The sequence below is a fragment of the Syngnathus floridae genome, chromosome 1 (genome assembly GCF_059516105.1).
Source record: "Syngnathus floridae isolate MCC-2025c chromosome 1, RoL_Sflo_1.0, whole genome shotgun sequence".
Taxonomy (NCBI): domain Eukaryota; kingdom Metazoa; phylum Chordata; class Actinopteri; order Syngnathiformes; family Syngnathidae; genus Syngnathus; species Syngnathus floridae.
The window spans coordinates 22,405,362-22,415,666 of NC_142413.1; the positions used below are offsets into that span (position 1 = coordinate 22,405,362).

General features: G+C 40.9%; 1 protein-coding gene across 2 annotated transcripts; it reads right to left on the reverse strand.

Annotated features, from left to right (window-relative positions):
• Positions 1-4,689: 4,689 nt before the first annotated feature.
• hbegfa (heparin-binding EGF-like growth factor a) lies at positions 4,690-8,978 on the reverse strand. Of its 2 annotated transcripts, XM_088392777.1 has the most exons (6): positions 8,754-8,978; positions 7,951-8,193; positions 7,679-7,877; positions 6,735-6,890; positions 6,522-6,605; positions 4,690-5,816 (listed from the first exon to the last, which is right to left on the reverse strand). In XM_088392777.1, the coding sequence occupies exons 1-5, from the start codon at positions 8,794-8,796 to the stop codon at positions 6,533-6,535; spliced, it is 714 nt and encodes a 237-aa protein (XP_088248903.1). In that variant the 5' UTR covers positions 8,797-8,978; the 3' UTR covers positions 4,690-5,816; positions 6,522-6,532. The 2 variants fall into 2 exon arrangements, with proteins under 2 accessions (XP_088248903.1, XP_088248910.1); XM_088392784.1 differs by lacking the exon at positions 6,522-6,605.
• Positions 8,979-10,305: the final 1,327 nt, after the last annotated feature.

Sequence of the window (10,305 nt, forward strand, 5' to 3'; positions counted from 1 at the left end):
GCTGACATGGAGGGCAGAAGCAAGCTGAATAGCTTTCACCAATGACACAAAAAACACCACGTCATTGATAGGTTTTGTTGCATTTGATGAGTTACAATGGTCTCAGCATCTACCCTTATATGGAGATACTGCAAAGAAATCATAGTGACTGTGATGCCTCGTGAATTATGTGTTGTATTTTATTACATATTGTATTGGAAATGATATAGCATAATAAACAGAAAAAAATAGAGGTGGCCTTTCAGTGGACTGCATTAAGTGCTCTTACATTTTCGAGTGAACATCTGCAGGCTGCTCAGCCTCTTGTACCCTTGCCTGTGGTGTACTGCAAGGTTCAATTTTAGGCCCTCTTTTATTTTTCATTTTGATGCTGCCCCCTGACTAAATTATTCTGCACCATAGCGTATTCTTTCACTGATCTACAGATGAGACAGATACATCTGTCCTCTCTGATGACTTACATTGGCCCGTCTATAATATTGTATTGCACCATTATTTTTAACATATTTGAGTGCATTCATTCATTCAATACCTAAGAAGAAATAATTCAGTGCATATGTGCCAGAGATTTCAATTACGCTGCTGGAAATATTAAGGGCTCCATTTTGGTAGTCAGGCGCATAAGCTCTGGGCATAAAACTGGCATAGCTTCATTTTCATGCGGCAAGTCTTGTTCACCTTGTCAGGGAATTTGGTGGACTGCGCCATGCTATGTTTTGCTTCTGCCGTGTAGACCTCACATCTCACCTTCCCTGGATTTAAAAGGAACCAGAGGAGATTTGATTGACCAAGAATCAACTTAGCTGTGTTTACACCCACAATGGCACAAATGCCCATTTTGATACATATCGAGACCAAAAGAAATAAAAATCCACCCATGTGCCACAGTTAGACTTTGCACTAAATTTGCACTGAGCACCAAGATAGGGCCTTTACTCAAAATTCTGGGATTTGCAATGTTTTCATGTTTGTCATAAAAATCCACTATCTATAATTCAACTTTTTGTGTTTGTGTTACATATCGTTACCAAAATGTAAAACATGCATTTGTTTGCTGCAGTGGGTCAATTTAAAAAGCCCCGTTTTGGATATCACTCTTGTACTGGATCATGCAGGTGTCCTCAGTAGCTGGTGAGAGTCACATTTTTATAACACTTGGAGGATGTTGGACAGTCTGTAAATATCCTCAAAGAAAATTAGGCATGTGCTTTCATTACTTAGTGCATGTATCCGTTTGTGACGAAGCACACAGGAAGAGGAAGTAAAAGGAGACAGGATGAGGAAATGGAGCCGGGTATATTAGAGATGTATGCAGCACAGGAATAAAGACCAAAGCAGGTAGTGGACAGGAAGTGACAGGAAGTCTTCATCTTTTCCGCCTCGTGTTACTGCTGACCTTATCTCTCCCTCACTCCTCTGTCGCTTTGTCAACCTCAGCGTCCACGCGCTCGTCCATTGAGTGCGCACCCTTTTTTGTCACGCCATAACGGCGGCCATGTTGTCACCACTTCATCCATCAGTCCTGGCTTCCCTTTGGCAGCAGCAGCTGCTGCGAATGGAAACAAACACAAGCCCTTTATGGTAAATTCAAAATTTAAGCACCTAACAACATCAGCTCCTGTTGATGAGGTGCAGTAAGAAAATAATTGCATTTCCAACTGTCGGCGTACGCACTTCCATGAAAAGCACCCATTGTTGCCTCTTGGTAGGGCAGGAAGCACCTTTCCACAACAAACTCACCATCCTCGCTGAGACTGAATCAAGTCCAGCCACTGTCTATTCAATTATACTTTGCAGAGTGATCCTTTGATGGAGCCTTAGCTTACTTTAGACCAGTGGTTCTTAACCTTTTTGGAGGTACTGAACCCCATCAGTTTCATATGCGCATTCACTGAACCCCTCTTTGGGGGTGGCGGTAGTACCGAACCCCATCAGTTTCATGTGCGCATTCACCGAACCCCTCTTTGGGGGGGGAATGACATACCAGCAAATCAGTGTGACTTCTGCTGTTGCCTTTGCAAGACCAGTTCTGATATGCGTTATCACGAATTTACACGACATTCAGGTGTGTTCGGCCATCCGTGGGGGTGGGGGGGAATAGCATACCAGCTCTGCCGCACTCTTGAAGCCGACTCACCAAACCCCTAGGGTTCGATCGAACCCAGGTTAAGAACCACTGCTTTAGACTCTTGTGGGTTAGCCAGCCAATCTCAGTGCTGACCAGGGCACGGATGAATAGTCAGGAAGGTCATCACCTGTTTTTATTCAGTCCATATGCAGATGCTGAGAAAAACTCTTTGGAAAGACAAGGATGATCATGGGTCAATGATACTGCGGTGACATGGCATTACCAGAAACATGCTAAGTATCTCATTCACAACCCAGACGGAGCATATTTTCACACTATAGTGGAACCTCAAAGGTGGACAATTCTTCACATAGAAAATCATGCAAACAAAACATGCACTGCAAAAAAAATTAAAAAAATGTTCAACTGAATTGTTGGAATCCAGGGGTACTGAATTTCTTGCCTGACAGTTTACAGTGCCTCTTGTAAATGTAATCACAAGTTCAATGTTACATACCTCTGTGCTTAAGAAACAGAACAGAGCGAACGTTCTTCTCTCAGCATTCCGTCATCCTGGGAATAGCAGCTATGCGAGCATGACGGCACGACACTATTTCGGTGTCTTTGCTACTTGACATTGAGGGGATAGGATTAGGTGGCTTGACTACTGTAAGTGACCATCCCCTGTCACACATACACGTATGTGCAAACGCTAATGCGCATTCATGTCACAAATTAGTCTTAGTGTGAGTTTAAATGTTTGAAAAAATAACCGATGAGCAATTTTAACTTAAACATGAAAGGCAACGACGACAAGGCAATTTGTTTGTTACTCATCCATTTCTTTGTTATCCAAGGTTAAGGTATTGACAGTAGGTCATTTTAACAAATCCGTATTCATTAGAATAGTGTGTAGACAACAGGGGGCACAAGTATAATAATTACTATAACAGCGATACTAATTTGGTCTTGCTCATCTATGCCATTTTGTATTATATGCTAGCATTAAGCTTGAAGATTTAAAGTCAAATGGACTTCTGGAAAAGAACATTTGAGTGTGGTTGAATGTACTGGTGTTTAGGTACTGTATGTAATTTTTAACTCTTTTGCTTTATGTACCTCAACTAGGAGTAAAAAATACATCTTGAAGCAAGCACGCTTGCCTCATTATTGGGCAATTAGGCAAGAGAGAGTCTCCTTTTCATTTTCTTAAGTTTTGTTAAGGTGGTTGCCATTTTTTGCAAACAGCCAGAATGAGTGCAAAGGAACACTTTAAATGTATGTTTTAAAACATTAAAATGTGCTCAAAGGATATAAAAGTCATTTTTATTTATACAATCGTTCTATAGTGCAGACTTTCACGTATCTCGGTTCTGAAACGTATTCCCTGTGATAAATGGAGATTCACTGTCAAAGCATTTGAATATGCTGAGGCACCATTTTATTTTAAATGTGACAGAATAATGAGTAAGGAAATGAAGGGCTTGAACATACATCTTCCCTGCGTTTTTCTAAGGAAGTACTGTGGCTTTTTACATATAAAAGTTGGGTTAACCCTCACCAGCAAAGCCGACACACACACTCACATACACAGGCTATGTAACAACTTCCGTGTAGGAGGTGACTTCAAGGGGTGAGTCACTTTCAGCTTGCCTTTGAGCCCAGCTGGGTCTTTCGGGTGTCCTCAAACCTCATTAAAACCGCGTGTGGCACATACATGACAGCATTGTTGCATCCTGCGACTATTTACTGCATGTGGTTTCTGTGAGCCCCAGTGGCATCCAGGGGCGGCCGAGGTCTCAGATGTTCTCGCTGGTGACGTGTCTTTGAACATGACATCTGTTGGGTTCGCCATATGTGTAACACTGTGAGTGTGTCGCCGTAGACTGCTGTGTCCACCACATTGAACATGTGTTGAAAATGTTCACATGGCTGTAAGGTGTCTCATTGATCAGTCATGATGATTTTGATGATGTCGGCAATCTGCATTTCAAATATAGGCTACTCATTGAAAATTGAGATACATTCACTCATTAGTACCAGCCCAGTTAAAACCAATGTTTGATGTCAAAAGTCGTCATTGGCAGTGAATGAGTTAAGTTAAAAGAAAATGAAGTAACCGTCACCTAAAGCTAAAAATATTTGTTTCATAATCATTTCCTGCAGGCTTTAGTCAATAGAGTCAGAAAATAGGTAATAGGCGGTTAATTATCATTTTGTTTGTTCTTTTTGATGAAATGGCCGAATGATGAAGTGACCAGCCTGTTCCCAGACTGTAAAAGTCAAATTTAAAGGCTACATAAACTCCATAAACCTTAAACTCAACATGTGTGCTTGCCTCAGGAGACTGCAGGATGCAGGTGCTTCAGATCGGAAATGAAAATATTGTGTTTACTATTAATACAACTCAAGTCTGAGCCAACAGAACAGGTTGGCGTAATTCATCATGAGCCTGACGAGACATTTTAAAATATTACAATAATGTGTGTTAGCAGAGTCCGGAGGTGAAACCAAGAGCTAAAAAAAAACCCTTGACCTTACTTAACTGATGACTGAAACACAATGTCATCATTGTTCCAGTTTGTAGACTCCTGAGTAAATGAAGACGCAGCACACAGGCGTTAAGAATTTGGATCGTTTATTTAATTAAATCACTTTTCTTTTTTAAAAATCACTTCAGAACTGCTGTTTTTGACAGCGTCGAACACTTGAATTCACATTTTATTGCTTGTTATTGTAAGAATTTCTCTTTAAATTATGGTAAGACGTGGATAATGACATGGGATTGATATCAAAATTGTTTCAACAGTTCTTTGGTGCCAGGCCCCAAATGTAATGTTGGACTCCCTTTTGAAAGTTTCATCACCATTTTGGCACTCAATCCTCAGACGCAGACAACTCTGAGGGATTTTATCACCAATCAACCCTCAACTGTCCCATGTTGAGCGGGATGCCGCTAAGATTGTTTTCAGTGAAAATGACAGTTAAAAAACAAACAAAAATAACACTAAGCAGTAAAAAACATTAAAAAAAAAAAAAAACATCACAGTGCTACTGATCATGCTCTGAGTGCCAAAATGAAATCAGAATGTGTTATATTTTTCGTAACACTTTTTGTGTCCAGGAGTTGCAAGCATTTTACTTTATCTTAAATAAATAAAATCCAATAAGGAATATAAAAACAACTGTAACATCCACTTTAAACTGTTGAAGGAGGTTAAAACTTACATAAATACAGTTAGCTTAAATAAATAAATTAAAAAGTATAAATATACTGTTTACTGTACAGAAAAAAAAAACAATGCGCTTGTGCGGGAAAATATAAAATGTTGCGTATTTTTTTCTTTGTTTTTTTCGTTTTCAATGATTCAGATTGAGCTCTTTCTTTGTTGATGTTGAATCAGATTCAGTTCAGTCTGAAACTTCTTTTCACACAATCAGGAAGCAGCAAATGTTCCTTTCACTTCTTCTACTTCTTGTCTAGTGCTTGCCACACTTCCATTCCGGTCCATCCCCAACCCTTCCGATATTCCACCTTAAGATGTGGCTGTCTTCTTCTCCTGGGGCCTACGGGGATACGCTGAGCTGTCCATTTGTGTCTTTTTTTTACGTGAACATCCAGCTAAGGGTGCAGCGGACGCCCCCTGTTTCCCTTCTTCATCCGTCTGTGTTCCTTTGCTTTTCACCAGGACCTCCTTCCGTGGTTCAATTATTTTTCTATTTTGAGGTAGTATCGCCGCTTCTTTGCCTAACACGAGAGGAGAAAAGACAACAAACAATGAGATAAGCGTTGCAATTTATACAAAAACGTGGAAGGAAACGTGTGTCAGTGTGAGATATTAGCCCTGCGCTTCGCTACACTATCTCGTCTATTTATGTATCTTGGGGAAAAATATAGACCAGGGTGGTGAAACGTTTTGGCGTCAACAAACATATACTTCTTGCATTTGTTGGTTAAATCATTTGGAACGTTTTAGTAGAATTCTTCCAAAGCGCCATTTGGTTTTAGATTTAAATTATGGACCAGGCCAAATTCCTTCTCAGTCTGTATAGTGTATAGCCCACGCACCATAGGTTTCCCAATCCTTAATGAGCAAATAGAGGCCCGCGAAACACATGGCGTAAATTATACGCAATTTCTCGCTATTTGCTATTTTGAAAAATTGTGACCCCTTCCATCATTTAAGTTGCCCGTTCCTGCTCTAGCCGAATGAACCCATCAGGCTCCTTCTTGGATTCCAGAGCCCAAAAGGCTTTTTGTCAATTGAATATAACTGCAGTAACTGACCCAAAAGTCAGCTATACTATAACGGTATATAATTGTAACGGTCTGAATACTTGCGTCAGGTACTTTTCATATTTAGTCAAATTAGTCTTCCTCTGTGGATGATTTTTAATAGAAGACCACTAAATGCCCTAAACATACTATTGAATTGAGATTGTATGTACTCACCCTTTGTCTCTTCAGTGGTTGGACGCTAACCCTAACTTGACCTTCTCCTCATTTTCTACATCATATGCTCCCCGCTTGTGAAACCTGGAATCAATCAGAAAACGGGGCTAATTATGCCTACTTGTTAAACAAATCATCCTTTGCGATTCCCTGTACAGCTGGAGTGTATGCATGTATGTGGAACTGCGTGTGTTCACGTGGCGTTGGGCGCACCTGAGCATGAGTAGAAGGCCAATGATGGTGAGGCAAATGGACGAGAGCACCACGGCCACTACGGCCAGAGCCGTGGTGCGGTTGTAGCCCTCCTGAGGTCTCTCAACGGGCAGGGTCACCAATTCACACCTTTCCCCTGAATAGCTCGGGTGGCACCTGCACATGGACGGAAAGGTTCCTACATTATTGGGGTTATGAAGCAAAGGACATTTTCCAGTTAGGTGCTAGGAGGTTTAGCTTTTGGCCCGCTTAATTGAAAAATTAACTGGGACTTGAGAGTAGTTTCATGGAAATGTATCATATTCAAACATAAATATAAACATTTTGTTTTGTCATAAGCAAACATCTAAGAAGCAAGATAGAAACTCTCCTTGCCCAGTCAAATTTTGACTCGCAACTCAACAACAAAAAAATCAACAAAGCAACAGTCAACTGTATACTTGCATGAAATGTAGTTATTTTACTCAGCATTATGTGAAAATTCATTTTCCCCAGCTACTTTAAAGTTCCCTAACAATGTCCAATCTTCAATTTTTTTTATTGTTTATTATTATTTATTCCCATAAATTCTTATTAATTCCAATAGAAAGTTTCCAATTGTGAAAATTCCTGGAGTCTTATAACACTAGAGCAGTGGTTCTGAACCTGGGCTTGATCGAACCCCAGGGGTTCGGTGAGTTGGCTTCAGGGGTTCATGCCCCCTGTCCGCGGATGGCCGAATACACCGGTAGCACCCCCCCACCCCCTGTCCGTGGATAGCCGAATACATCGGTAGCACCCCTCCACCCACCGTCCGCAGATGGCCGAATACACCGGTAGCACCCCCCCCCAAGAGGGGTTCGGTGAAAGCACATGTGAACCGGATGGGGTTCGGTACCTCCAAAAAGGTTAAGAACCACTGCACTAGAGTAAGGAGAGGATCTAAAAGTGGATTTGGTACTCACACACAGGAGGGCTGTCGAATGTCCCTCAGGTACTGACAGGTGCCGTGGATGCAATAATCTTTATATTTCTTCAGGCAAGGATTCCTTTTCTTTCCTTTCCCTTTCCCCTTCTTTCTTCCCTTCCCTCGTCTTCTCTGTCCTTCTGTATTTTTGGCCTCCACGATGGCAGATGGGTTTCGGGGCTTGCTTGACATTGCAACTAAATAAAAGACACACATTGTCAACACATCTGCTAGAGGTGTTATGATTTGTGATGACTCTCAAGTCCTCACCTCTTGGCATTTCCACTTCATCATCCCCGGACGTGCTGTCCTCATATTCATCCCCATCGTCGTAGTATTCATCATCATACTCCTCATCCTCATCCTCCCGTGTCGCGACCGTTGCGCCTTCTCTGCTTTCCTCCTCCAGCCTTTTGTCTTTGCTAGTGTCGTGGAAGTTGATGACAGTCGTGTGCCGCTGCCTGTTGCTGTCATAACGGTCCACCGCCGCGCCGCAAGCCAGTCTGGATGCCACTGGACACAAAGAAAACACCCGGAAGAGTTAGGATGCGCATAGACCGGGATTGCTCTCATTGGGGTGAATTGAGGAGTGTGCCAAGGTGGGCGGACCAATATGGACAAGTTGAAACATGCTCCCAAGGCTTTCAATGGGGGGTTGGACTTTGCGCTTTTAGTGTGTGTATTACAGGCACCAAAGACCTACTGGCATTCATTGACTTATCCCTGAGGAAGTTTTGACTTAAAACACAATACATTCATGAAAGGCCACACTCACAAGCTTTCACATTCAAGAGTTGTGAGCAGACAGCGAATGTCAGACAAGAATATGAGTTAAAAATAAATGGATCCAGTTACATAAAAGCACGCGCTGAAATAGCGAGACGCCCTTATTAGCTTTTGGATAGTCCTGGCATCAAGAAAATGGTTGGCGGAAAAAAAAAAGTTAGCAGGTTTACAAGTTACTTTATAAGGGTTGCAGGGTTTTATAACCACGTCAATGTAATATACTGTCACTTAGAGAGAGGCATTATAAATAAGAATAATAATGGAAGTTATTCAACATATAAGCTTACCCAGTGCGTGAAGCAGTAAAAGTACAACACTCCAAATCCTCATGATGGCAACACTTGAAGAAGTAGTGGGGAAACAAATTTGAAAATAAATAAATAAATAAATACTCTTTTTTTTTTTTTTTTTTTCCCCTAATGGATTTGCGTCAGTTTATTCCGCCAGGTTTTGACCTCTTGATGGTAGCTCGCACGAGGGTAGCTTGTGCGTAACGCGGAGCGAAAGAGTATCAGAAGAGAGGCTCCGGCGTATTTAAGGGGCACGCGATCTTGGCCGCGCCCACACTCGCGCGCACACACACACACACACAGTTTTATTGCATTTATTACACTAATGATGCTAGAAACATTATTCAGTGGAGTATTGAAAATAAGTAAACAAAATATAAAAAAATACACAGTAAAAATATGTACATGTAGATATTTGCGACTCACAAACACTTAAGTTTTTACTTTATAAAACGATTTTTAAAAAGCATCAAGTAAAGCACTATATATTGGTTTAACTGTTTTAGAGAGCACTGTGGCTATGAGGATTCACAAATTATTCCGTAAACAGAGTTAAAAGCTAGTAAATGCGTTCTATTTTTTACAGATGTACGTAATTGATCGTTCACTGAGGAAACAGGAAAATAAGGCAGCAGTGAGTGGGCGTGCGAAAACCTTTTGCTCGCGCGCACTACCTTGTGGTAGTTGATAGAACTACAAAGCGCTCGACTAAAGCCTTCTCAAAGAGCAAATCAGGGTTCAGAATCAGCCAACGTTAAATGTTGATTTAAGATGCTACCAAGCAAAAACCCATAAATAAATAAATAAATAAATAAATAAATAAATAAATAAATAAATAAATAAATAAATAAACTTCTGAAGAATCATTTCCATATGTGAACCATGTTTCACACTCAACAGCTCTCATAAGAATTGGAACATGCAACAAGCTGGAAAAGCTTACAAAATTATTTCTTAGAGTCTCAGGGTTCATCAGTCCACACTAAGACTTTCCAAAGAAGTGGCCATCCTATAAAGATGCTTGCAAAACCACACTGTAGCGTTGGCTACACAAATGCAGAAATCTCTGGCACATGCTAACATCCCTGTTGATAAATATGAGAAATTTAAAAATTAAACGAGAACGCCTCTCACCGGACAATACATTGAAGGAAGGCACAACCCTTGCTGCAAAATAAGACCACCGCTGTGTCTTAAGTTACACACATCAGAAACATAAACAACTAGGTGCACAGGCTTCCATCAGGGCATCTCAATTTCTGTGTAAGACAAATTTTGATCTACTCAACAGCAGTTGTTGCAAAATCATGATTTCAACCTTGTTTGCAACAGCGGACCGCAAATCCTGGTCAAATACAGGGTGGTCTTAAAAGCAGTTATACATATACATGTTCCATATGACATTAACTCCTAGTTATAGCAGTAACAAGAATGAATTGGAGTTTCTACAGCTTGAAGGAAAGTGTTAGGGTGTCATGCAAGGTTGAGGGTTTCAAAGTAACATTTCAAGACAGGCATAGGTTTTTAAAGGCCTAGAGACATCCCTTTT

Bases quoted from the DNA above. Each gene is read 5' to 3' on its own strand.
- hbegfa (XM_088392777.1), bottom strand. From the start codon at position 8,796: ATGAGGATTTGGAGTGTTGTACTTTTACTGCTTCACGCACTGG. The intron at 7,878-7,950 runs GTGAGGACTTGA...TCTTTTATTTAG, and splicing joins TGAAGTGGAAATGCCAAGAG to TTGCAATGTCAAGCAAGCCC. The intron at 6,891-7,678 runs GTGAGTACCAAA...GTCCATGTGCAG, and splicing joins ATTCGACAGCCCTCCTGTGT to GTGCCACCCGAGCTATTCAG.